This window comes from Petromyzon marinus, chromosome 68 (genome assembly GCF_048934315.1).
Source record: "Petromyzon marinus isolate PM22_M1 ecotype Great Lakes invasive population chromosome 68, UKy_Petmar_22M1.pri1.0, whole genome shotgun sequence".
Classification (NCBI taxonomy): domain Eukaryota; kingdom Metazoa; phylum Chordata; class Hyperoartia; order Petromyzontiformes; family Petromyzontidae; genus Petromyzon; species Petromyzon marinus.
In genome coordinates, this window is record NC_133734.1 from 4,541,746 (window position 1) to 4,569,189 (window position 27,444).

Below are 27,444 nucleotides of genomic sequence, written 5' to 3' on the forward strand. Positions count from 1 at the left end.
GTGACCAGTACCCCTATAATCACATTCATCACCACGTGACCTGTACCCCTATAATCACATTCATCATCACGTGACCTGTACCCCTATAATGACATCACCACGTGACCTGTACCCCTATAATCACATTCATCATCACGTGATCAGTACCCCTATAATGACATTCATCACCACGTGACCTGTACCCCTATAATCACATTCATCACCACGTGACCTGTACCCCTATAATCACATTCATCATCACATGATCAGTACCCCTATAATCACATTCATCATCACGTGACCTGTACCCCTATAATCACATTCATCGCCACGTGACCTGTACTCCTATAATCACATTCATCATCACGTGATCACCCTATAATCACATTCATCACCGCGTGACCTGTACCCCTATAATCACATTCATCATCACGTGATCAGTACCCCTATAATCACATTCATCATCACGTGATCAGTACCCCTATAATCACATTCATCGCCACGTGACCTGTACCCCTATACTCACATTCATCATCACGTGACCTGTACCCCTATAATCACATTCATCATCACGTGACCTGTACCCCTATAATCACATTCATCATCACGTGACCTGTACCCCTATACTCACATTCATCACCACGTGACCTGTACCCCTATAATCACATTCATCATCACGTGACCTGTACCCCTATAATGACATCACCACGTGACCTGTACCCCTATAATCACATTCATCATCACGTGATCAGTACCCCTATAATGACATTCATCACCACGTGACCTGTACCCCTATAATCACATTCATCACCACGTGACCTGTACCCCTATAATCACATTCATCATCACATGATCAGTACCCCTATAATCACATTCATCATCACGTGACCTGTACCCCTATAATCACATTCATCGCCACGTGACCTGTACCCCTATAATCACATTCATCATCACGTGATCACCCTATAATCACATTCATCACCACGTGACCTGTACCCCTATAATCACATTCATCATCACGTGATCAGTACCCCTATAATCACATTCATCACCACGTGAACAGTACCCCTATAATCACATGCATCGCCACGTGACCTGTACCCCTATACTCACATTCATCATCACGTGACCTGTACCCCTATAATCACATTCATCATCACGTGACCTGTACCCCTATAATCACATTCATCATCACGTGACCTGTACCCCTATAATCACATTCATCACCACGTGACCTGCACCCCTATAATCACATTCATCATCACGTGACCTGTACCCCTATAATGACATCACCACGTGACCTGTACCCCTATAATCACATTCATCATAACGTGATCAGTACCCCTATAATGACATTCATCACCACGTGACCTGTACCCCTATAATCACATTCATCACCACGTGACCTGTACCCCTATAGTCACATTCATCATCACGTGATCAGTACCCCTATAATCACATTCATCATCACGTGACCTGTACCCCTATAGTCACATTCATCATCACGTGATCAGTACCCCTATAATCACATTCATCATCACGTGACCTGTACCCCTATAATCACATTCATCACCACGTAATCAGTAGCCCTATAATCACATTAATCACCACGTGATCAGTAGCCCTATAATCACATTAATCACCACGTGACCTGTACCCCTATAATCACATTCATCATCACGTGACCAGTACCCCTATAATCACATTCATCATCACGTGACCTGTACCCCTATAATCACATTAATCACCACGTGACCTGTACCTCTATAATCACATTCATCACCACGTGACCTGCACCCCTATAATCACATTCATCATCACGTGACCTGTACCCCTATAATGACATTCATCATCACGTGACCTGTACCCCTATAGTCACATTCATCATCACGTGACCTATACCCCTATAATCACATTCATCACCACGTGACCTGTACCCCTACAGTTACATTAATCACCGCGTTATCTCCATATATATAAAAGGCAAAGGTGTGAATGTGTGTCCGTTCAAAATGTGGGGAGCGATAGTGTAGCGGTTAGCGCTACGCTGCGCTATGAACCTGGCGACCCGGGTTTGATTCCCACTCACGGCCAACACCGGTGACGATTATCTGAACCGGTCTCGGGCCTCCCCTAGGTCGACTCAGCCTCAAATGAGTACCTGGTGCGGTGTGTAAACATCGCCACTAAGGAGACAAAGGCGGTCGGGCGTGGTGCTGGCCACCACACTCGCTCCCCACAGTCTGTTAAGGCTATATGGGGGATCTGTCGTGTGTCTGTGTGTGTGTGACTGTGTGTGTGTGACAACCCCCTACCTCCTCGCCGTGCCGGACGGGCAACTCTCTCGTGGACAGTGCTGCGGGGGAAGGGCCAATTCCGATTGGCTCCTCCCCTCATGGCGTCTGTGACCACCAAAGGGGCTAAACGGGGGCTCTGGACGGGTGCGAGGGGCTGATAACCCTTCCACCTTCAAAAAATTACCAGGAAACTACGACTTAACTATGTAACTAATAAGCTTGTGCCGGAGGCCCCGGGGGGACAGGCATCTATGACGTCTCCTGGCCAAACCCCAAATGGCGGAGCCAGGAGATTGAATCTCAACCCTCGGGGCTCCTCCAGAAACAATGAAATGCCACTTCGTGTGGCCACGTGGAATGTTCGAACGCTCACTGCGGAGGAGAGGCTGCCACTCCTCTGTCGGGAGCTGGACCGGTGCCGCCTGGATCTCTGTGGCATTCAGGAGGTCCGGTGGACCGGTTCTGGCTTCTGCCACCATGAAGGGTGGACAGTTCTCTACTCGGGGCAGCAGACTGTCAAACAACAGGGTGTGGCTCTCCTTTTGAACAAAAGAATAAAGGGGGCGTGGGAGCGTGGCGGTGAGGTATGGGAAGCTGTAAGCTGTAAGCCCCAGGCTACTTTCCCATCAATCGGAGGCGAGGATTGGTGGTCGTGGTTACTTATGCCCCCACTGAAGACGAACATCCGTGGAGGGATGCAGGCAAAGCCAATGAGTCAGATGCCTTCTATGACCTCCTGTCACAGGTGCTGGCTAAAGTGGCCCCTTGGGATAGAGTCATCTTGTTGGATGACTTCAATGCCGGAATTGGTCATGATGCTGGCACCTGGTCTGGAGTGATTGGAGGGCATGGGCCGGATCAGCTTAATAACAACGGTAGGAGGCTGCTAGATTTTTGTACAGCCCATCGGCTTGTAATTACCAACACGCTGTTCCGGCATCGGCGCATCCACACAACATCATGGATGCATGCCGGGTCCAAGCAAGAACATCTGCTGGACTACATAGTGACGGACCAGCGGATGCGAGCCCATGGCCTTGCCAACAGGACCTACCGTGGAGCTGATCTGCCCTCTGACCATCGACCTGTCATCTGTAAGATGCGCCTGCCATTCTTCCGCTCCGGTGGTGGGTGTACACCCAGGACTCCATTCCAACCAAAAGTGGCCTGGTCTCAATTATCTGATGAAAGTTGCAAGCGAGAATTTAATCATCGCCTGTGGCTGGGGTTGGCATCGTTCCCCCACTCCTCCTGATGTCGAGGGTAAATGGGCGAAGTTTAGGACTGTGACTCATGCAGCTGCAATGGCTGCTTTGGGTACGTGGTCCAGACCTCCCCAGAGACCCTGGCTGACAGAGGAGGTGGTCAGGATGGTTGAGAAAAAGCGACAAGCCCACTGTCATCGGCTACAGAATCCCACGTCAGAGATTGAGGAGGCTTACTCTTTGGTTCTATTCGGTAAAATCTAGAAATGAGGAGGCTTACCGCAGCCTTCGCTTGGAGGTTCGGAGAGCCGTGAGGCGCTGCAAGGATGGGTGGTGGTCGCGGGTTGCTGAGGAGATGGAGTCTGCCTCAGTGGCCCATGATCACAAATCTCTATTTAACTCCATCAAAAAAGTAACCTGCAGCGCCATACCTATTACCATCATTAGGGGAATAAACGGTGATCCAATCTCCGACCCCCAGGAACAGGTTTGCAGATTTGCTGAGCATTTCTGTGAGGTCCTGAGGGAGGGAAAATCCCTCAGCCAGGAAAACATCGTGGCACAAAGTGAGGATGACACTGCTGAGGCTGCGGTGCCTCAAATATTGGAAGAAGTCATCCCCTGTGAGTGGCTGGCTGAAGTGCCATCTGTTGAGGAAGTACTGAAGGCAATCCGGAGTCTGAAACCAGGAAAGGCACCGGGCAGAGATGATCTCCCAAGCGAAATGCTGAGGGAGGGTGGCGTTTGTGCACAGACTGCCCTATATGACATCATAACAACAGTCTGGACCACTGGACGGGTTCCACAGAATTGGAAGGATGCCCTGGTGGTCCCCCTCTTTAAGAAGGGGGATCGCACAGACTGTAACAACTACAGGGGCAACTCACTCCTCAGTGTGCCGGGAAAGGTCCTGGCAAGGATTATTCAACATCGCCTTGCCAGGCACGCTGAGGAGAGGCTTGCAGAGCCCCAATGCAGTTTCAGGAAAGGGCGGTCCTGCACAGATGCCATATTTTCTGTCCGTCTGCTACAGCAGAGGTGTAGGTAATTCCAGCAAGATCTACATCTCTGCTTTATTTACCTGGTCAAGGCCTATGATACCATCAGCAGGCCTGGGCTCTGGGTTGTTCTTCGTGCTTTTGGAGTCCCTGACCCTCTGCTCACAATCATTAAGGACCTTCATAATGGTGACCGGGCCTGGGTAAAACTACGTGGCCGGGAGTCAGAGCCATTTCCTGTACACCTTAAGGTGCGACAGGGATGTCCTCTGGCTCCCATATTATTTAACATCTATTTTGAGCACGTAGTTCGTGAAGCCTTCAATAGCTGTACCGGGGGAATCTCCAAATGGTACAGATATAATGGGAGGCTGATCGATGCCTGGGCGCAGTCAAGGGATGGCTCCTTATTGCTCGACCACGTTATGTATGCTGATGATTTGGTAATAGCTGCTCATTCAGAGGAGGAGTTGGAGACGCTGCTGCTGAGACTGGAGCGTGCCACTAAGAGATGGGGCCTTACCATCAGCCCCACCAAAACTAAGCACCTGCCTGGGTATTTTGTACCATCGGACACTCCACCCCCACAACTCCCAATCGGTGATGGGGCAGTTGTGGAGAGAGTGGAGAGTTTCCCATACCTGGGCAGTGTCCTTATGACCGGCTCCAGTTTAACAGCAGAGGTCTCACTCCGAATCAGTCGAGCGGCAATATCTTTTCATCGGTTGCGTAACGCTGTGTGGAAGCTACCTGGTCTGTTGCTCCGCACTAAGCTTCAGGTCTTCTCGGCCACGGTCATTCCCTCCCTTCTCTACGCTTGCGAAGCGTGGACCCCCCTAATGGAACATCTTCGCCGGTTAGAAACATTTAGGCTGGCCTGCCTACGATCCATCCTGGGTTTAACCAGACTGGATTGTATGAGGAGCTCACAAATCCTTGAAAGATCTGGGCAAGGTCCCATCGGTGCGCTCCTCCGGCGGGCAAGGCTGCGATGGCTGGGTCATGTAGCCCGCATGCCCAGCCACCACATGCCCAGCCACCACATGCCGAAACAGTTTTTGTTCGGCCGGATCGAGGGGGCTATATGGGCGCGGCACGGGCTAGAGAAGAGATGGAGTGATGTGGTACAGGAGGACGTGGAGCTGAGTGGACTTGCCGATGACTGGTACCAGCGGTGTCAAGATCGGCCTCTGTGGAGGAGGCTCGTGAAGGACGCTTCTCTGCAGTTGGAGGCAGTCGCCCTCCAACAACAACGGAGGGCGGAGGAGCGACGCTCACAACAACCAGCGGAGCGCCGGGTGGCTAAAGCAGAGCAGGTTGGCACAGTAGGGGGCACAGGTGGTGCATCAGCCAGTTATTTCAGTCAGTCGACCCGTGGCACCTGGGTCTGCCCCGTGACCTCCTGCCAGCGGGCGTTCGACACTTCACGTGGCCTCAAGGTGCACATGGCCTGGCACAAGCGTCGTGGTGACGTCACCGCCACTTAGTGGCGAATGGCGGTTGTTGTTGTGTGTCTGTCTGTGTGTCTCTGTGTGTGTGTGTCTGTGTGTCTGTGTGTGACTGTGTCTGTGTGTGTGTATCTGTCTGTGTGTGTCTGTGTGTGTGTCTGTGTGTGTGTGTCTGTGTGTGTAGCGGTTAGCGCGCTGCGCTATGAACCTGGCGACCCGGGTTCGATTCCCGCTCACGGCCAACACCAGTGACGATTATCTGAACCGGTCCCGGGCCTCCCCTAGGTCGACTCAGCCTCAAATGAGTACCTGGTGCGGTGTGTAAACATCGCCACTAGGGAGACAAAGGCGGTCGGGCGTGGTGCTGGCCACCCACCCCCTCGTGTACCGTTCCGGCCTTCATAGGTGCTCGCTAACAGCACTTGCCCCTACAGTCTGTTAAGGCTATACGGGGGATCTTTATCTTTGTCTTTGTGTGTCTGTGTGTGTGACTGTGGGGGGAGCGATAGTGTAGCGGTTAGCGCTACGCCGCGCTACGAACCCGCCGACCCGAGTTCGATTCCCGCTCACGGCCACCACCGGTGACGATTATTTTAACCGATCCTGGGCCTCCACTAGGTCGACTCAGCCTCAAACGAGTAACTGGTGCGGTGTGTGAACATCGCCACTGGGGAGACAAAGGCGGCGGGTGTGGTGAATCCAACCACCCTGGCGAAGCCGGGTGAGTAGAGCTAGTACAGCTCACACAGCTAGTACAGCTCACACAGCTAGTAGAGCTAGTAGAGCTAGTACAGCTAGTACAGTTAGTAGAGCTAGAACAGCTGGTACAGCTAGTACAGCTAGTACAGCTCACACAGCTAGTAGAGCTAGTAGAGCTAGTACAGCTAGTACAGCTCATACAGCTAGTACAGCTAGTAGAGCTAGTACAGCTAGAAGAGCTAGTACAGCTCACACAGCTAGTACAGCTAGTACAGCTCACACAGCTACTACAGCTAGTACAGCTCACACAGCTAGTACAGCTAGTACATCTCACACAGCTAGTACAGCTAGAAGAGCTAGTACAGCTCACACAGCTAGTATAGCTAGTACAGCTAGTACAGCTCACACAGCTAGTACAGCTAGTACAACTCACACAGCTAGTACAGCTAGTACAGCTAGTAGAGCTAGTAAAGCTAGTACAGCTCACACAGCTAGTACAGCTAGTACAGCTCACACAGCTAGTACAGCTCACACAGCTAGTACAGCTAGTACAGCTCACACAGCTAGTACAGCTAGTACAGCTCACACAGCTAGTACAGCTAGTACAGCTCACACAGCTAGTACAGCTCACACAGCTAGTACAGCTAGTACAGCTAGTACAGCTCACACAGCTAGTACAGCTAGTACAGCTCACACAGCTAGTACAGCTAGTACAGCTCACACAGCTAGTAGAGCTAGTACAGCTAGTACAGGTAGTACAGCTCACACAGCTAGTACAGCTAGTACAGCTCACACAGCTAGTACAGCTCACACAGCTAGTACAGCTAGTACAGCTCACACAGCTAGTTCAGCTAGTACAGCTAGTACAGCTCACACAGCTAGTACAGCTAGTACAGCTAGTACAGCTCACACAGCTAGTACAGCTAGTACAGCTCAGACAGCTAGTACAGCTAGTACAGCTCACACAGCTAGTACAGCTAGTACAGCTCACACAGCTAGTAGAGCTAGTACAGCTAGTACAGCTCACACAGCTAGTACAGCGAGTACAGCTCACACAGCTAGTAGAGCTAGTACAGCTAGTACATCTAGTACAGCTAGTACAGCTCACACAGCTAGTACAGCTAGTACAGCTCACACAGCTAGTACAGCTAGTACAGCTTGTAGAGCTAGTACAGCTCACACAGCTAGTACAGCTAATACAGCTAGTACAGCTCACACAGCTAGTAGAGCTATTAGAGCTAGTACAGCTCACACAGCTAGTAGAGCTAGTACAGCTAGTACAGCTCACACAGCTAGTAGAGCTAGTACAGCTCACTCAGCTAGGACAACTAGTACAGCTAGTACAGCTCACACAGCTAGTACAGCTCACACAGCTAGTACAGCTAGTACAGCTCACACAGCTAGTACAGCTAGTACAGCTCACACAGCTAGTACAGCTAGTACAGCTCACACAGCTAGTACAGCTCACACAGCTAGTAGAGCTAGTACAGCTAGTACAGGTAGTACAGCTCACACAGCTAGTACAGCTAGTACAGCTCACACAGCTAGTACAGCTAGTACAGCTAGTACAGCTCACACAGCTAGTACAGCTCACACAGCTAGTACAGCTAGTACAGCTCACACAGCTAGTACAGCTGGTACAGCTAGTACAGCTCACACAGCTAGTACAGCTAGTACAGCTCACACAGCTAGTACAGCTAGTACAGCTCACACAGCTAGTACAGCTCACACAGCTAGTACAGCTAGTACAGTTCACACAGCTAGTACAGCTAGTACAGCTCACACAGCTAGTACAGCTCACACAGCTAGTACAGCTAGTACAGCTCACACAGCTAGTACAGCTGGTACAGCTCACACAGCTAGTACAGCTAGTACAGCTCACACAGCTAGTACAGCTCACACAGCTAGTACAGCTCACACAGCTAGTACAGCTAGTACAGCTCACACAGCTAGTACAGCTGGTACAGCTCACACAGCTAGTACAGCTAGTACAGCTCACACAGCTAGTACAGCTCACACAGCTAGTACAGCTCACACAGCTAGTACAGCTAATACAGCTCACACAGCTAGTACAGCTAGTGCAGCTCACACATCTAGTACAGCTAGTACAGCTCACACAGCTAGTACAGCTAGTACAGCTCACACAGCTCACACAGCTAGTACAGCTCACACAGCTAGTACAGCTCACACAGCTAGTACAGCTCACACAGCTAGTACAGCTAGTACAGCTAGTACAGCTCACACAGCTAGTACAGCTAGTACAGCTCACACAGCTAGTAGAGCTAGTAGAGCTAGTACAGCTCACACAGCTAGTACAGCTAGTAGAGCTAGTACAGCTGGTACAGCTCACACAGCTAGTACAGCTAGTACAGCTCACACAGCTAGTAGAGCTAGTACAGCTAGTACAGCTCACACAGCTAGTGCAGCAAGTACAGCTCACACAGCTAGTAGAGCTAGTACAGCTAGTACAGCTCACACAGCTAGTGCAGCAAGTACAGCTCACACAGCTAGTAGAGCTAGTACAGCTAGTACAGCTCACACAGCTAGTGCAGCAAGTACAGCTCACACAGCTAGTAGAGCTAGTACAGCTAGTACAGCTAGTAGAGCTAGTACAGCTAGTACAGCTCACACAGCTAGTAGAGCTAGTACAGCTAGTACAGCTCACACAGCTAGTGCAGCAAGTACAGCTCACACAGCTAGTAGAGCTAGTACAGCTAGTAGAGCTCACACAGCTAGTGCAGCAAGTACAGCTCACACAGCTAGTAGAACTAGTACAGCTAGTAGAGCTAGTACAGCTCACACAGCTAGTAGAGCTAGTAGAGCTAGTACAGCTAGTAGAGCTAGTACAGCTAGTAGAACTAGTACAGCTCACACAGCTAGTACAGCTAGTACAGTTCACACAGCTAGTACATTTAGTACAGCTCACACAGCTAGTACAGCTAGTAGAGCTAGTACAGCTAGTAGAGCTAGTACAGCTCACACAGCTAGTACAGCTAGTACAGCTCACACAGCTCACACAGCTAGTACAGCTCACACAGCTAGTACAGCTAGTACAGCTCACACAGCTAGTACAGCTAGTACAGCTCACACAGCTAGTACAGCTAGTACAGCTCACACAGCTCATACAGCTAGTACAGCTAGTAGAGCTAGTACAGCTCGTCTGTAACGCATGACACGAGAGACGTTTTTCAAAAATGTTTTTTAAAACACGATTCAGGTTTGGGGACATCGGGCTGTGTGAGTGAGTGAATGGCTGAGTGAGTGAATGACTGAGTGAGTGAATGAGTGCATGAGTGAGTGAATGAGTAAATGACTAAGTGAGTGACTGAGTGAATGAGTGAGTGAATGAGTGAGTGAATGCGTGATCGAGTGAGTGAATGAGTGAGTGAATAAGTGAGTGAATGAGTGAATGAGTGAGTGAATGAGTGAGTGAATGAGTGAGTGAATGAGTGAGTGAATGAGTGATTGAATGAGCGAGTGAATGAGTGAGTGAATGAGTGAGTGAATGAGTGAGTGACTTAGTGAGTGAATGAGCGAGTGAGTGAATGAGTGAGTGAATGAGTGAGTGAATGAGTGAGTGAATGAGTAAATTACCAAGTGAGTGAATGAGTGAGTGAATGAGTGAGTGAATGAATGAGTGAATGAGTGAGTGAAAGAGTAAATTACTAAGTGAGTGAATGAGTGAATGAGTGAGTGAATGAATGGGTGAGTGAATGAATGAGTGAATGAGTGAATGAATGAGTAAATGACTAAGTGAGTGAATGAGTGAGTGAATAAGTGAGTGAATGAGTGAGTGAATGAGTGAGTGAATGAGGGAATGACTAAGTGAGTGAATGAGTGAGTGAATGAGTGAGTGAATGAATGAGTGAGTGAGTGAATGAGTGAGTGAATGAATGAGTGAGTGAGTGAATGAGTGAGTGAATGAGGGAATGACTAAGTGAGTGAATGAGTGAGTGAATGAGTGAATGAATGAGTGAGTGAATGAGTGAGTGAATGAATGAGTGAATGAGTGAATGACTAAATGAGTGAATGAGTGAGTGAGTGCATGAGTAAATGACTAAGTGAGTGAATGAGTGAGTGAATGAGTGAGTGAGTGAATGAATAAGTGAGTGAATGAGTGAATGACTAAGTGAGTGAATGAGTGAGTGAATGAGTGAGTGAGTGAATGAGTGAGTGAGTGAATGGGTGAATGACTAAGTGAGTGAATGAGTGAGTGAGTGAATGAGTGAATGAATGAGTGAGTGAGTGAATGAGTGAATGACTAAGTGAGTGAGTGAGTGGATGAGTGAGTGAATGAGTGAATTAGTGAGTGAGTGAATGAATGAGTGAATGACTAAATGAGTGAGTGAATGAATGAGTGAGTGAATGAGTCACAGGTCCCCGTCGTAGATGAAACGGTTTCCCTCTGACTGCCTGCCCTGGTAGATGTAGCGGCAGTGAGCCATCACCCCTACACTCAGCACGGGGGAGGGGGGGAGAAGGGGGGGAGGGAGAGGGGGGAGGGGGGGAGAAGGGGGGGAGGGAGAGGGGGGGAGGGGGGGAGGGAGAGGGGGGGAGGGAGAGGGGGGGAAGGGGGGGAGGGAGAGGGGGGGGGGAAGGGGGGGAGGGAGAAGGGGGGGAGGGAGAGGGGGGAGGGGGAGAAGGGGGGGGAGAGGGGGGGGGGAAGGGGGGAGAAGGGGTGGGGTGGAGGTGAGGTAAGAACGGTGCACCGAGCCTGGCACCAGTAACATCCTTCACACAACTTGTCTCTCTGTGTCTCACTGTGTCTCTCTGTGTCTCACTGTGTCTCTGTGTCTCACTGTGTCTCTCTGTCTCTCTGTGTGTCTCTCTGTCTCTCTGTGTGTCTCTGTGTCTCTCTGTGTGTCTCTGTGTCTCACTGTGTCTCTGTGTCTCTCTGTGTGTCTCTGTGTGTCTCTGTGTCTCACTGTGTCTCTCTGTGTCTCACTGTGTCTCACTGTGTCTCTCTGTGTCTCTCTGTGTCTCTGTGTCTCACTGTGTATCTCTGTCTCTCTCTCTGTGTCTCTGTGTCTCACTGTGTGTCTCTGTGTCTCACTGTGTCTCTCTGTGTCTCACTGTGTCTCTCTGTCTCACTGTGTCTCTGTGTGTCTCTGTGTCTCACTGTCTCTCTGTGTCTCTGTGTCTCTCTGTGTCTCTGTGTCTCACTGTGTCTCACTGCGTCTCTCTGTGTCTAACTGTGTCTCTCTGTGTCTCTCTGTGTCTCACTGTGTCTCACTGTGTCTCTGTGTCTCACTGTGTCTCTATGTCTCTCTGTGTGTCTCTGTGTCTCACTGTGTGTCTCTGTGTCTCTCTGTGTGTCTCTGTGTCTCACTGGGTCTCTCTGTGTCTCACTGTGTCTCTCTGTCTCACTGTGTCTCACTGTGTCTCTGTGTCTCACTGTGTCTCACTGTGTCTCACTGTGTGTCTCTGTGTCTCTCTGTGTGTCTCTGTGTCTCACTGTGTCTCTCTGTGTGTCTGTGTCTCTGTGTCTCTCTGTGTCTCTCTCTGTCTCTCACTGTGTCTCTCTGTGTCTCACTGTGTGTCTCTGTGTCTCACTGTGTGTCTCTGTGTCTCACTGTGTCTCTGTCTCTCTGTGTCTCTCTGTGTCTCTCTCTGTCTCTCACTGTGTCTCTCTGTGTCTCACTGTGTGTCTCTGTGTCTCACTGTGTGTCTCTGTGTCTCACTGTGTCTCTGTCTCTCTGTGTCTCACTGTGTCTCTCTTTGTCTCACTGTGTCTGTGTCTCACTGTGGGGAGCGATAGTGTAGCGGTCAGCGCTACGCTGCGCTACGAACCTGGCGACCCGGGTTCGATTCCCGCTCACGGCCAAAACCAGTGACGATTATCTGAACCGGTCCCGGGCCTCCCCTAGGTCGACTCAGCCTCAAATGAGCACCTGGTGCGGTGTGTAAACATCGCCACTGGGGAGACAAAGGCGGTCGGGCGTGGTGCTGGCCACCAACCCCCTCGTGTACCGTTCCGGCCTTCATAGGTGCTCGCTAACAGCACTTGCCCCTACAGTCTGTTAAGGCTATACGGGGGGATCTTTGTCCTTATCTTTGTCTCTGTGTGTCTCACTGTGTCTCTGTCTCTCACTGTGTCTCAATGTGTCTCACTGTCTCACTGTGTCTCTCTGTCTCACTGTGTCTCACTGTGTCTCTCTGTGTCTCTCACTGTGTCTCTCACTGTGTCTCTCTGTCTCTCTGCGCGGTACCTTTGTGGTCGGAGGGTTGTCGCTGTGAGGCCGGCAGCGGTGAGTACGGACCGCGCTGTCTTTCTGTCCGTCTCTGTCTCTCTGTCTGCACCACCACCGCTGCCTCCTCCTCCTTGTCTATCCGCTGCACTTGCACCATGGCACAGAGACACAGACACACACAGACACACACAGACACACATACAGACACACACAGACACACAGACACACACACACAGACACAAACACACACACACAGACACACACACACACACAGACACACACACAGACGCACACACAGACACACACACACAGACACACACACACAGACAGACACACACAAACACACACACAGACACACACACACAGACACACACACAGACACACACACACACAGACACACACACACAGACACACAGACAAGCGCTTGGGGATCCCGCCGGTGTCTGTGTTACTGTATGTCGCTGTGTGTGTGTGTCTGTGTGTGTGTGTCTGTGTGTGTGTGTCTGTGTGTGTGTCTGTGTGTGTGTGTGTCTGTGTGTGTGTGTGTATGTCTGGCAAAACAACCTCCTACCTCCTCGCGGTGCCGGACGGGCAACTCTGTCGTGGACAGTGCTGTGGGGGGAGGGCCAATTCCGATTGGCTCCTCCCCTCATGGCGTCTGTGACCACCACAGGGGCTAAACGGGGGCTCTGGACGGGTGTGAGGGGCTGGTAACCCCTCAACCTTCAAAAATTTACCACTAAACCACGACTGAAATATATAACTAATAAGCTTGTGCTGGAGTCCCCGGGGGGACAGGCGTCTATGACGTCTCCTGGCCAAACCCCAATTGGCGGAGCCAGGAGATTGAATCTCTACCCTCGGGGGTCCTCCAGAAACAACGAAAAGCCACTTCGTGTGGCCACATGGAATGTTCGAACGCTCACTGCGGAGGAGAGGCTGCCACTCCTCTGTCGGGAGCTGGACCGGTACCGCCTGGATCTCTGTGGCATTCAGGAGGTCCGGTGGACCGGTTCTGGCTCCTGCCACCATGAGGGGTGGACAGTCTCTACTCGGGGCAGCAGACTGCCAAACAACAGGGTGTGGCTCTTCTTTTGAACAAAATAATGAAGGGGGCGTGGGAGCGTGGCGGTGAGGTGTGGGAAGCTGTAAGCCCAAGGCTACTTTGGGCTCGCCTTCCCATCAACCGGAGGCGAGGAGTGGTGGTTGTGGTTACTTATGTCCCCACCGAAGACGAACATCCGTGGAGGAATGCAGGCAAATCCGATGAGTCAGATGCCTTCTATGACCTCCTGTCACAGGTGCTGGCTAAAGTGGCCCCACGGGACAGAGCCATCTTGTTGGGTGACTTCAATGCCCGAGGTAGTCATGATGCTGGCACCTGGTCTGGAGTGATTAGAGGACATGGGCGAGATCAGCTCAATAACAACGGTAGGAGGCTGCTAGATTTTTGTGCAGCCCATGGGCTTGTAATTACCAACACGTTGTTCCCTTCTCTACGAAACGTGGACCCCCTTAATGGAACATTTTCGCCGGTTAGAAACATTCAGACTGGCCTGCCTACGATCCATCCTGGGTTTAACCAGGCTGGATTGTGTGAGGAGCTCACAAATCCTTGTAAGATCTGGGCAAGGTCCCATCGGTGAGCTCCTCCCGCAGGAAAGGCTGCGATGGCTGGGTCATGTAGCCCGCATGCCCAGCCACCGCATGCCGAAACAGCTTTTGTTCGGCCGGATCGAGGGGGCTAAACGGGCGCGGCACGGGCTAGAGAAGAGATGTGGTACAGGAGGACGTGGAGCTGAGTGGACTTGCCGATGACTGGTACCAGCGGTGTCAAGATCGGCCTTTGTGGAGGAGGCTCGTTAAAGACGCTACTGGGCAGTTGGAGGTAGTCGCCCTCCAACAACAACGGAGGGCGCAGCATAGCGCTAACTACTACACTCCCCATACTACCACACTCACACTACACTACACACTACACTACACAATACACTACACTATACTACTATTATACACTACACTATACACTAGACTATACACTACACTACACACTACACCACACTATACACTAGACTACACACTTCACTACTCACCGGCCCCAGCCTCTCCGCTTCCCTCCGCTCGGCCTTCGTCACGGGGAGAGCGTCCAAGAAGCGCAGTCCGGGCAGAGCCTTCACTACAGCACACCTAGAGACAGACACACACACATAGACACACAGTGATACACATACAGTGATACACACACAGTGATACACACACAGTGATACACACACAGATACACACAGTGATACACACACAGGGACACACATACAGATAGACACACACAGTGAAACACACACAGACACAGATACACACACAGTGACACACACACAGACACAGATACACACACATAGACACACGGTGATACACACAGTGATACAAACACAGACACAGATACACACACACAGATACACACACACAGATACACACACAGTGACACACACAGACACAGATACACACACATAGACACACGGTGATACACACAGTGATACACACACAGACACAGATACACACACACAGATACACACACACAGACACAGATACACACACAGTGACACACACAGACACACACACAGTGACACACACACAGACACAGCTACACACAAATAGACACACAGTGATACACACACAGTGACACACAGACACACACACACAGTGACACACACACAGACACAGATACACACACATAGACACACAGATACAAAAAAAGACAAAGATCCCCCATATAGCCTTAACAGACTGTTGGGGCAAGTGCTGGTAGCGAGCACCTATGAAGGCTGGAACGGCACACGAAGGGGTGGGTGGCCAGCACCACGCCCGACCGCCTTTGTCTCCCTAGTGGCGATATTTACACACCGCACCAGGTACTCATTTGAGGCTGAGTCGACCTAGGGGAGGCCCGGGACCGGTTCAGATAATCGTCACTGGTATTGGCCGTGAGCGGGAATCGAACCCGGGTCGCCAGGTTCATAGCGCAGCGCGCTAACCGCTACACTACCGCTCCCCACTCAGTGATACACACACACACAGTGACACACACACAGATAGATACACACACATAGACACACAGCCACAGATACACACACACAGATACACACACACACAGATAGATACACACACACAGATACACACACACAGTGACACACACACAGATAGACACACACACAGTGATACAACAACAACAACTGCCATTCGCCATTAAGTGACGGTGACGTCACCACGATGCTTGTGCCAGGCCATGTGCACCTTGAGGCCACGTGGAGTGTCGAACGCCCGCTGGCAGGAGGTCACGGGGCAGACCCAGGTGCCACGGGTCGACTGACTGAGATGACTGGCTGATGCACCACCTGTGCCCCCTACTGTGCCAACCTGCTGTGCTTATGCCACCCGGCGCTTTGCTCGTTGTTGTGAGCATCGCTCCTCCGCCCTCCGTTGTTGTTGGAGGGCGACTGCCTCCAACAGTAGCAGCGTCCTTCACGAGCCTCATCCACAGAGGCTGATCTTGACACCGCTGGTACCAGTCATCGGCAAGTCCACTCAACTCCACGTCCTCCTGTACCACATCACTCCATCTCTTCTCTAGCCCGTGCCGCGTCCGTTTAGCCCCCTCAATCCGGCCGAACAAAAGCTGTTTCGGCATGCGGTGGCCGGGCACGCGGGCTACATGACCCAGCCAACACAGCTTTGCCTGCCGGAGGAGCTCGCCGATGGAACTTTGTCCAGATCTTTCAAGGATTTGTGAGCTCCTCACACAATCCAGCCCGGTCAAACCCAGGATGGATCGTTGGCAGGCCAGCCCAAATGCTTCCAACCGGCGAAGATGCTTCACCAGGGGGGTCCACGCCTCGCAAGCGTAGAGAAGGGAGAGAATGACCATGGCCGAGAAGACCTGAAGCTTAGTGCGGAGCGACAGACCAGGTAGCTTCCACACAGCGTTACGCAACCGATGAAAAGATATTGCCGCTCGACTGATTCGGAGTTAGACCTCTGCTGTTAAACCAGAGCCAGTCATAAGCACACTGCCCACATATGTGAAACTCTCCACTCTCTCCACAACTGCCCCATCACCGATTGGGAGTTGTGGGGGTGGAGTGTCCGATGGTACAAAATACCCAGGCAGGTGCTTAGTTTTGGTGGGGCTGATGGTAAGGCCCCACCTCTTAGTGGCACGCTCCAGCCTCAGCAGCAGCGTCTCCAACTCCTCCTCTGAATGAGCAGCTATTACCAAATCATCGGGATACATAACGTGGTTGAGCAATAGGGAGCCATCCCTTGACCGCACCCTTGACACACACACAGTCATACACACAGTCATACATACACACAGTGACACACATAGAGTGATACACACAACAACAACAACCGCCATTCGCCACTAAGTGGCGGTAACATCACCACGACGCTTGTGCCAGGCCATGTGCACCTTGAGGCCACGTGAAGTGTCGAACGCCCGCTAGCAGGAGGTCACAGGGCAGACCCAGGTGCCACGGGTCGACTGACTGAGATGACTGAGATGACTGGCTGATGCACCACCTGTGCCCCCTACTGTGCCAACCTCCTGTGCTTTAGCCACCCGGCGCTCCGCTCGTTGTTGTGAGTGTCGCTCCTCCGCCCTCCGTTGTTGTTGGAGGGCGACTACCTCCAACTGCCCAGTAGCGTCCTTCACGAGCCTCCTCCACAGAGGCCGATCTTGACACCGCTGGTACCAGTCATCGGCAAGTCCACTCAGCTCCACGTCCTCCTGTGCCACATCACTCCATCTCTTCTCTAGCCTGTGCCGCGCCCATTTAGCCCCCTCGATCCGGCCGAACAAAAGCTGTTTCGGCATGCGGTGGCTGGGCATGCGGGCTACATGACCCAGCCATCGCGGCCTTGCCCACCGGAGGAGCTCACCGATGAGACCTTGCCCAGATCTTTCAAGGATATGTGATCTCCTCACACAATCCAGTCTGGTTAAACCCAAGATGGATCGTAGGCAGGCCAGCCTAAATGTTTCTAACCGGCGAAGATGTTCCATTAGGGGGATCCACGTTTCGCAAGCGTAGAGATACACACACACAGTGATACACACACAGTGATACACACACACAGTGATACACAGATAGATACACACAGTGATACACACACAGTGATACCCACATATGCACACAGTGATACACACACAGTGATACACACACACAGTGATACAACAACAACTGCCATTCGCCACTAAGTGACGGTGACGTCACCACGATGCTTGTGCCAGGCCATGTGCACCTTGAGGCCACGTGGAGTGTCGAACACCCGCTGGCAGGAGGTCACGGGGCAGACCCAGGTGCCACGGGTCGACTGACTGAGATGACTGGCTGATGCACCACCTGTGCCCCCTACTATGCAAACCAGCTGTACTTTAGCCACCCGGCGCTCCGCTCGTTGTTGTAAGCGTCGCTCCTCCGCCCTCCGTTGTTGTTGGAGGGCGACTGCCTCCAACTGCCCAGTAGCGTCCTTCACGAGCCTCCTCCACAGAGGCCCATCTTGACACCGCTGGTACCAGTCATCGGCAAGTACACTCAGCTCCACGTCCTCCTGTACCACATCACTCCATCTCTTCTCTAGCCCGTGCCGCGCCCGTTTAGCCCCCTCAATCCGGCCGAACAAAAGCTGTTTCGGCATGGGGTGGCTGGGCATGCGGGCTACATGACCCAGCCATCGCAGCCTTGCCCGCCGGAGGAGCTCACCGATGGGACCGTGCCCAGATCTTTCAAGGATTTGTGAGCTCCTCACACAATCCAGTCTGGTTAAACCCAGGATGGATCGTAGGCAGGCCAGCCTAAATGTTTCTAACCGGCGAAGATGTTCCATTAGGGGGGTCCACATTTCGCAAGCATAGAGAAGGGAGGGAATGACCGTGGTCGAGAAGACCTGACTAGTGAGTGTACTAGTGAGTGAGTGTACTAGTGAGTGATTCTACTCGTGAGTGAGTGTACTAGTGAGTGAGTGTCTTAGTGAGTGAGTGCACTAGTGAGTGTACAAGTGAGTGAGTGCACTAGTGAGTGTCCTCGTGAGTGTCTTAGCGAGTGTACCAGTGAGTGACTGACCTGTATATCCGATAGTCCGCATCTCCCCACTCCATCCCGGACAGCTCGTTGGGGCAAGCGGCGTTCCCGAGTAAGCTGAGGTAGCGCAGCGCCGGCGTTGACACCGCCAGCGTCTCCAGCAGGGGGCGTAGTTCCCTCACGTGCGGTAGCCACGCCCCCCGTGGGCTGTCAAGGGGGGTAACTCTGTGGGGGGCTGCGTGGGGGGCTGGGGTACAATGGGCAGGGCCGGTGACAGACTACGCCAGTGCGTAGGGAGGGGGGGGGCGTAGCTTTAGCTCTAAAGGGGGTCCATGAATAAATAAATGAACCCCCTTCTTTGGTTCTTTCGGTAAAGTCACCACGTAGAATGAGAATAAAATAATAAAATGAAACAATAAAATTCTCACGACGTTTCGGCCACAACACAAGTGGCCTTCTTCAGGTGAAAGGAACAGACCTGTCGGGACAACAGAGCTTCAATGAACGCTGCTAAGATTCGCAGCGTTCATTGTAGCTGGTTGAGAGAAGTGAGGCACCTTGACAAAGGGGTTTACATATCAAACAGGAGAATTTAGCATTGAAACAGTTGAAATTCTCCTGTTTGATATGTAAATCCCTTTGTCAAGGTGCCTCACTTCTCTCAACCAGCTTAAAAGACGCTGCGAATCTTAGCAGCGTTCATTGAAGCTCTGTCGTCCCGACAGGTTTGTTCCTTTCACCTGAAGAAGGCCACTTGCGTTGTGGCCGAAACGTCGTGAGAATTGTATCGTTTTATTTTATTATTTTATTCTCATTCTACGTGGTGGTGACTTTACCGAAAGAACCACGGAAGATGAATCCTTGCAGTCACGAAAGCTTTCAATCGAAAAATGAACCCCTGTCGCCGCCGCCGCCGTGAATCTTGACTTGAAGCGTTCGCAGCCGCAGGGAATTGGTGCCCTCTGAGGGTCTTTCGGTGAAGTCCGCGCAGATGGAAGGAGAAAAACGATCAAATAAGATCGACAAAAATCACGAGCTGATCGTCTCCAGGCGACTAAGATGAAACGTCGGAACGAGCGGATTTTGTTCCTTGCACGGCAGTAAAGTTATATACTTAGCTCTTTCGGTAAAGTCACGTTGAAGGGAAACAATAAAATAATAAAATATATATAAAAGCAGTAAAGTTGTTGTAATTTTTGTTAACCTGCGAAACGGCCGGGGACTTGCGACCAAATCGCGAACCTTAAACAAGCCGGTCGTTGGTAAGAGTCGAAGGCGGTGTAGTACTATAGTAATAGAGCAAGTGCAGAATCTTGATTGAAAGCTTTTGTGACTGCAGGGATCACCTCATCACCACCATCATGAACTCATCACCACCATCACCACCATCATCACCATCACCGTCATCAACTCATCACCATAACCATCACCACCATCATCACCATCATCATCAACTCATCACCATCACCAATGCGTTCAAACTTTCAATTCTGTTTCAGCGATTCTGCACTTATATTCTTGGTTCTTTCGGTAAAGTCACCACCAGGTAGAAGGGAAACAATAAAATAATACAAATATAAAACAATAAAATTCTCACGACGTTTCGACTGCAACACAAGCAATCATCAGCAGGTGTGAAAACCACAGCTATATATTTTTTTCTTTTTTAAAATTTTCTTTCTGTGGTTTTCACACCTGATGATGATTGCTTGTGTTGCAGTCGAAACGTCGTGAGAATGGTATTGTTTTATATATTTTTTTATTTTATTGTTTCCCTTCTACGTGGTGGTGACTTTACCGAAAGAACCAAGAATATAAGTGCAGAATCGTTGAAACAGAATTCAAAGTTTGAACGCATTGGTGATGGTGATGAGTTGATGATGATGGTGATGATGGTGGTGATGGTGATGAGTTGATGATGGTGATGATGGTGGTGATGGTGGTGATGAGTTCATGATGATGGTGATGAGTTGATGATGGTGGTGATGAGGTGATGAGTTGATGGTGTTGATGGTGATGATGATGATAGTGATGAGTTGATGGTGATGATAATGGTGATGATGGTGATGATGATGATGAGTTGATGACGGTGGTGATGTAGGTGACAGGATATCCTGTTCTTGTTCATGGTGAGCGTGTGGAGCGAGGGCAGAACAGGGATCTCAACGTGCTCCGTCAGCTCGTTACTGTCCAGGAGGAGCTCCTCCAGAGCCGGGAAGGAGTCCAGCCCGTGCAGGGAGCTGTCACGCAGCACACAGACACAGGCAAAGGTCCCCCGTGTAGCCTCTAAACAGACTAGGGGCAAGTGCTGTTGGTGGTAGTGGTGGTGCCGATGGTGGTGCTGTTAGTGGAGAGTAGCAGCACCTGTACACGGGCAAAGGTCCCCCGTGTAGCCTCTAGCAGGCTGTAGGGGCAAGTGCTGTTAGTAGTAGCACCTACACACAGACAAAGATCCCCCAGGTAGCCTCTAGCAGGCTGCAGGGGCAAGTGCTGTTAGTAGCAGCACCTACACACGGACAAAGATCCCCCGTGTAGCCTCTAGCAGGCTGTACGGGCAAGTGCTGTTGTTAGTAGCAGCACCTACACACAGACAAAGATCCCCCAGGTAGCCTCTAGCAGGCTGTAGGGGCAAGTGCTGTTAGTAGCACCTATACACAGACAAAGATCCCCCGTGTAGCTTCTAGCAGGCTGTAGGGGCAAGTGCTGTTAGTAGTAGCACCTATACACAGACAAAGATCCCCCGTGTAGCCTCTAACAGATTGTAGGGGCAAGTGCTGTTAGTAGTCGTGGTGATGGTGGTGGTGATGGTGGTAGTAATGGTAGTGATGGTAGTGATGGTGATGGTAGTGATGGTGGTGGTAATGGTAGTGGTGGTGATGGTAGTGATGGTGGTGATATTGGTGATGGTGGTGATGGTGATGATGGTGGTGATGGTGATGATGGTAGTGTTGATGGTAGTGATGGTGGTGATGGTGGTGATGATAGTGATGGTAGTGATGGTGATGGTGGTGATGGTGATGATGGTAGTGGTGATGATGGTAGTGATGATGGTGATGGTAGTGATGATGGTGGTGGTGGTGATGATGGTAGTGGTGATGGTAGTGATGGTAGTGATGATGATGGTAGTGATGGTGATGATGGTGATGGTGATGATGGTGATGGTGATGGCAGTGATGATGGTGATGGTAGTGATGATGGTGGTGGTAGTGGTGATGGTAGTGATGATGGTAGTGATGATGATGGTAGTGATGGTGATGATAGTGATGATGGTGGTGATGGTGGTGATGATGGTGATGGTAGTTATGATGGTGATGGTGGTGGTGATGATGGTGATGGTAGTGATGATGGTGATGATGGTGATGATGGTGATGGCAGTGATGATGGTGATGGTGATGGTAGTGATGTTAGTGATGGTGATGATGGTAGTGCTGGTAGTGATGATGGTAATGATGATGGTGGTGCTGGTAGTGATGGTGGTGATGGTGGTGCTGGTAGTGATGATGGTGATGCTGGTAGTGATGATGTTAGTAGTGGTGGTGATGGTGGAGATAGTGATGAAGATGGTGGTGATGATGGTGCTGGTAGTGATGATGTTAGTGATGATGGTGATGGTGGTGATGATGGTGATGGTAGTGATGATGGTGCTGGTAGTGATGATAGTGATGGTGATGATGGTGGTGATGTTAGTAGTGGTAGTGATGGTGGTGATGGTGGTGATGGTGGTGCTGGTGGTGCTGGTAGTGGTGGTGATGGTGGTGATGGTAGTGATGGTGGTGATGGTGATGTTAGTAGTGGTGGTGATGGTGGTGATGGTGGTGCTGGTAGTGATGATGGTGATGATGTTAGTAGTGGTGGTGATGGTAATGATGTTAGTAGTGGTGGTGATGGTGGTGATGGTGGTGCTGGTGATGGTAGTGATGGTAGTGGTGATGGCGATGGTGGTGATGGTGATGTTAGTAGTGATGGTAGTGATGATGGTGATGGTAGTGATGATGGTGATGGTGGTGCTGGTAGTAGTGGTGGTGATGGTGGTGCTGGTAGTGATGGTAGTTATGATGGTGCTGGTAGTAATGATAGTGATGGTGATGATGGTGGTGCTGGTAGTAGTGGTGGTGATGGTGGTGCTGGTAGTAGTGGTGGTGATGGTGGTGATGGTGGTGATGGTGGTGATGGTAGTGATGATAGTGATGGTGATGATGGTGATGTTAGTGATGGTGGTGATGGTGGTGATGATGGTGATGGTGGTGATGGTGGTGCTGGTAGTAGTGGTGGTGATGATGGTGCTGGTAGTGATGTTAGTAGTGGTGGTGATGGTGGTGATGGTAGTGATGGTAGTGATGATGTTAGTGATGGTGGTGATGGTGGTGCTGGTAGTGATGTTAGTAGTGGTGGTGATGATGGTGATGGTGGTGCTGGTAGTAGTGGTGGTGATGGTGGTGCTGGTGGTGGTGGTAGTGATGATGGTGATGGTGGTGCTGGTAGTAGTGGTGGTGATGGTGGTGCTGGTAGTAGTGGTGGTGATGGTGGTGATGGTGATGTTAGTAGTGGTGGTGATGGTGGTGATGGTAGTGATGATGTTAGTGATGGTGGTGATGGTGGTGCTGGGTGTCCCCACTCGATGAGGTTGAAGCTGACGTCGAGGCGCAGAGTGGAGGGGCCGAACCTCTCAGCCAGGAAGCTGGGGATCATCGTGCAGGCCTGGTGCAGGTAGCACACCTACAGTCACAGTCACACACAGACACACACAGACACACAAACAGTTACACACCTACACACAGTCACAGTTACACACCTACACACACAGTCACACACAGTCACACACAGTCACACACACCTACACACAGTCACACACTCTCACAGTTACACACAGTCACAGTTACACACCTACACACACCTACACAAACACAGTCACACAGTTACGCACAGTCACAGTCACACACAGTTACACACACAGTTACACACCTACACACACACAGTCACACAGTTACACACACACAGTTACACACACAGTTACACACACACAAAGTTACACACACAGTTACACACACACACAGTTACACACAGTCACACACACACCTACACACACAGTGACATACACACAGTTACACACAGTCACACACACACACCTACAACAACAACAACCGCCATTCGCCACTAAGTGGCGGTGACGTCACCACGACGCTTGTGCCAGGCCATGTGCACCCTGAGGCCACGTGAAGTGTCGAACGCCCGCTGGCAGGAGGACACGGGGCAGCCCCAGGTGCCACGGGTCGACTGACTGAGATGACTGGCTGATGCACCACCTGTGCCCCCTACTGTGCCAATCTGCTGTGCTTTAGCCACCCGGCGCTCCGCTCGTTGTTGTGAGCGACGCTCCTCCGCCCTCCGTTGTTGTTGGAGGGCGACTACCTCCAACTGCCCAGTAGCGTCCTTCACGAGCCTCCTCCACAGAGGCCGATCTTGACACCGCTGGTACCAGTCATCGGCAAGACCACTCAGCTCCACGTCCTCCTGTACCACATCACTCCATCTCTTCTCTAGCCCGTGCCGCGCCCGCTTTGCCCCCTCAATCCGGCCGAACAAAAGCTGTTTCGGCATGCGGTGGCTGGGCATGCGGGCTACATGACCCTTGCCCAGATCTTTCAAGGATTTGTGAGCTCCTCACACAATCCAGTCTGGTTAAACCCAGGATGGATCGTAGGCAGGCCAGCCTAAATGTTTCTAAACGGCGAAGATGTTCCATTAGGGGGGTCCACGTTTCGCAAGCGTAGAGAAGGGAGGGAATGACCGTGGCCGAGAAGACCTGAAGCTTAGTGCGGAGCGACAGACCAGGTAGCTTCCACACAGCGTTACGCAACCGATGAAAAGATATTGCCGCTCGACTGATTCGGAGTGAGACCTCTGCTGTTAAACTGGAGCCAGTCATAAGCACACTGCCCAGGTATGGGAAACTCTCCACTCTCTCCACAACTGACACACACCCAGACACACACACACACACACCTACACACACAGACACACAAAAACACAGACAAAGATCCCCCATGTAGCCTGTAACAGACTGTAGGGGCAAGTGCTGTTAGTGACCACCTATGGAGGCTACCGGCACTGTGACTACACAAAGGGAGGGGGTGGGTGGCTACCACCACCACCACCACGCCGTCTTTGTCTCTCCCCTGTGCTGGCAATGATTTTACAGAACCAGGTTCTCACTTGAGGCTGAGTCGACCTAGGGCATGCCCCGGACCGGTTTAAATCATGGGTTGTACTGCTGCTGTACCAAGCTAGGTGCATGAGGAGGAGGTCACGGGACAGACCCTGCAGGTGCCATGGGTTGTACTGCTGCTGTGCCAGGCTAGGTGATGATGGTGGTGATCATGGTGATGATAGTGGTGATGATGATGGTGGTGATGATGGTAGTGATGATGGCGATGATGATGGTGATGATGGTTATGGTGGTGATGGTGGTGATGATGGTGGTGATGATGGCGATGATGATGGTGGTGATGATGGTAGTGATGATGATGGTAGTGATGATGATGATGGTGGTGATGATGGTGGTGATGATGGTGGTGATGATGGTGGTAATGATGGTTATTGTGGTGATGGTGGTGATGATGATGGTGATGATGATGATGGTGGTTATGGTGGTTATGGTGGTGATGATGATGGTGGTGATGTCTCCACACCTCGTGACCACGTTCTGTCTTAACGACGGCCATGCCCCCATCCAGCTCCTCCACACAGGGCTCCATCCTGCAGTGACACACACAGTGACACACACAGTGACACAAACACACACACAGACACACACACAGACACACACAGTGACACACACACACAGTGACACACACACACACAGTGACACACACAGTGACACACACACACAGTGACACACACAGTGACACATACACACAGTGACACACACACAGTGACACACACACACAGTGACACACACACAGTGACACACAGTGACACACACACACAGTGACACACACACACATACATTCACAGTGACACACACAGTGACACACAGAGTGACACACACACAGTGACACACACAGTGACACACACAGTGACACACAGTGACACACACAGTGACACACACACAGTGACACAGTGACACACACAGTGACACACACAGGGACACACACAGTGACACACACAGTGACACACACAGTGACACACACAGTGACACACACAGTGACACACACACACAGTGATACACACACACAGTGACACACACACACAGTGACACACACACACAGTGACACACGCACAGTCACACACACAGTGATACACACACACAGCGACACACACAGTCACACACACACAGTGACACACACACACAGTGACACACACACAGTGACACACACACACACAGACACACACACAGTGACAGACACACACACAGTGACACACACACAGTGACACACACACACAGACACACACACAGTGACACACAGACACACACACAGTGACACACAGTGACACAGAGACACACACAGTGACACACACACAGTGACACAGTGACACACACACACACAGTGACACACGCAGACACACACACAGACACACACAGTGACACACACACAGTGACACACACAGACATATACACAGTGACACACACACACAGACACACACACAGTGACACACACAGTGACACACACACACAGACACACACAGCGACACACACACAGACACACACACACAGACACACACAGTGACACACACACAGACACACACACACAGACACACATACAGACACACACACAGACACACACAGTGACACACACACAGACACACACACAGACACACAGTGACACACACACAGACACACAGTGACACACACACAGACACACACACAGACACACACACAGACACACACACAGACACACACACAGTGACACACACAGACACACAGTGACACACACACGGACACACACACAGACACACACAGTGACACACAGACACACACAGTGACACACACACAGACACACACACAGTGACACACACACAGTGACACACACACACACAGACACACACACAGTGACACACAGACACACACACAGTGACACACAGTGACACAGAGACACACACAGTGACACACACACAGTGACACAGTGACACACACACACAGTGACACACGCAGACACACACACAGACACACACAGTGACACACACACAGTGACACACACAGACATATACACAGTGACACACACACACAGACACACACACAGTGACACACACAGTGACACACACACACAGACACACACAGCGACACACACACAGACACACACACAGACACACACAGTGACACACACACAGACACACACACACAGACACACATACAGACACACACACAGACACACACAGTGACACACACACAGACACAGACACACACACAGTGACACACACAGACACACACAGTGACACACACACAGACACACACACAGTGACACACATAGACACACACAGTGACAGCTGGCTACCTGCACCACCACCACCGCTCCAAACTCTCTCGCTCGCTCCACTTCCTCGCCCCCACGTGAC

At 51.2% G+C, this 27,444-nt stretch overlaps 2 protein-coding genes across 4 annotated transcripts in view; both read right to left on the bottom strand.

Annotated features, from left to right (window-relative positions):
* LOC116956977 (uncharacterized) overlaps positions 1-9,855 on the bottom strand; it is a 12,144-nt gene extending 2,289 nt beyond the window's left edge. The window contains exon 1 of one of the 2 annotated variants that reach the window (XM_076054799.1): positions 41-9,855. In XM_076054799.1, the coding sequence (XP_075910914.1) occupies positions 7,942-9,855 (1,914 nt within the window). In that variant the 3' untranslated portion in view covers positions 41-7,941. Of the gene's footprint in view, positions 1-11 lie in introns of both variants that reach the window. The other variant, XM_076054800.1, reaches the window with a different exon arrangement.
* On the bottom strand, positions 9,811-27,444 carry LRMDA (leucine rich melanocyte differentiation associated). 2 transcript variants are annotated; one of them, XM_076054813.1, is made up of 8 exons: positions 27,384-27,444; positions 25,581-25,647; positions 23,555-23,607; positions 21,005-21,131; positions 18,934-19,073; positions 14,911-15,004; positions 12,836-12,959; positions 9,811-11,076 (listed from the first exon to the last, which is right to left on the bottom strand). In XM_076054813.1, the coding sequence occupies exons 2-8, from the start codon at positions 25,644-25,646 to the stop codon at positions 10,997-10,999; spliced, it is 684 nt and encodes a 227-aa protein (XP_075910928.1). In that variant the 5' UTR covers position 25,647; positions 27,384-27,444; the 3' UTR covers positions 9,811-10,996. The 2 variants fall into 2 exon arrangements, with proteins under 2 accessions (XP_075910928.1, XP_075910927.1); XM_076054812.1 differs by having other exon boundaries at positions 23,507-23,607.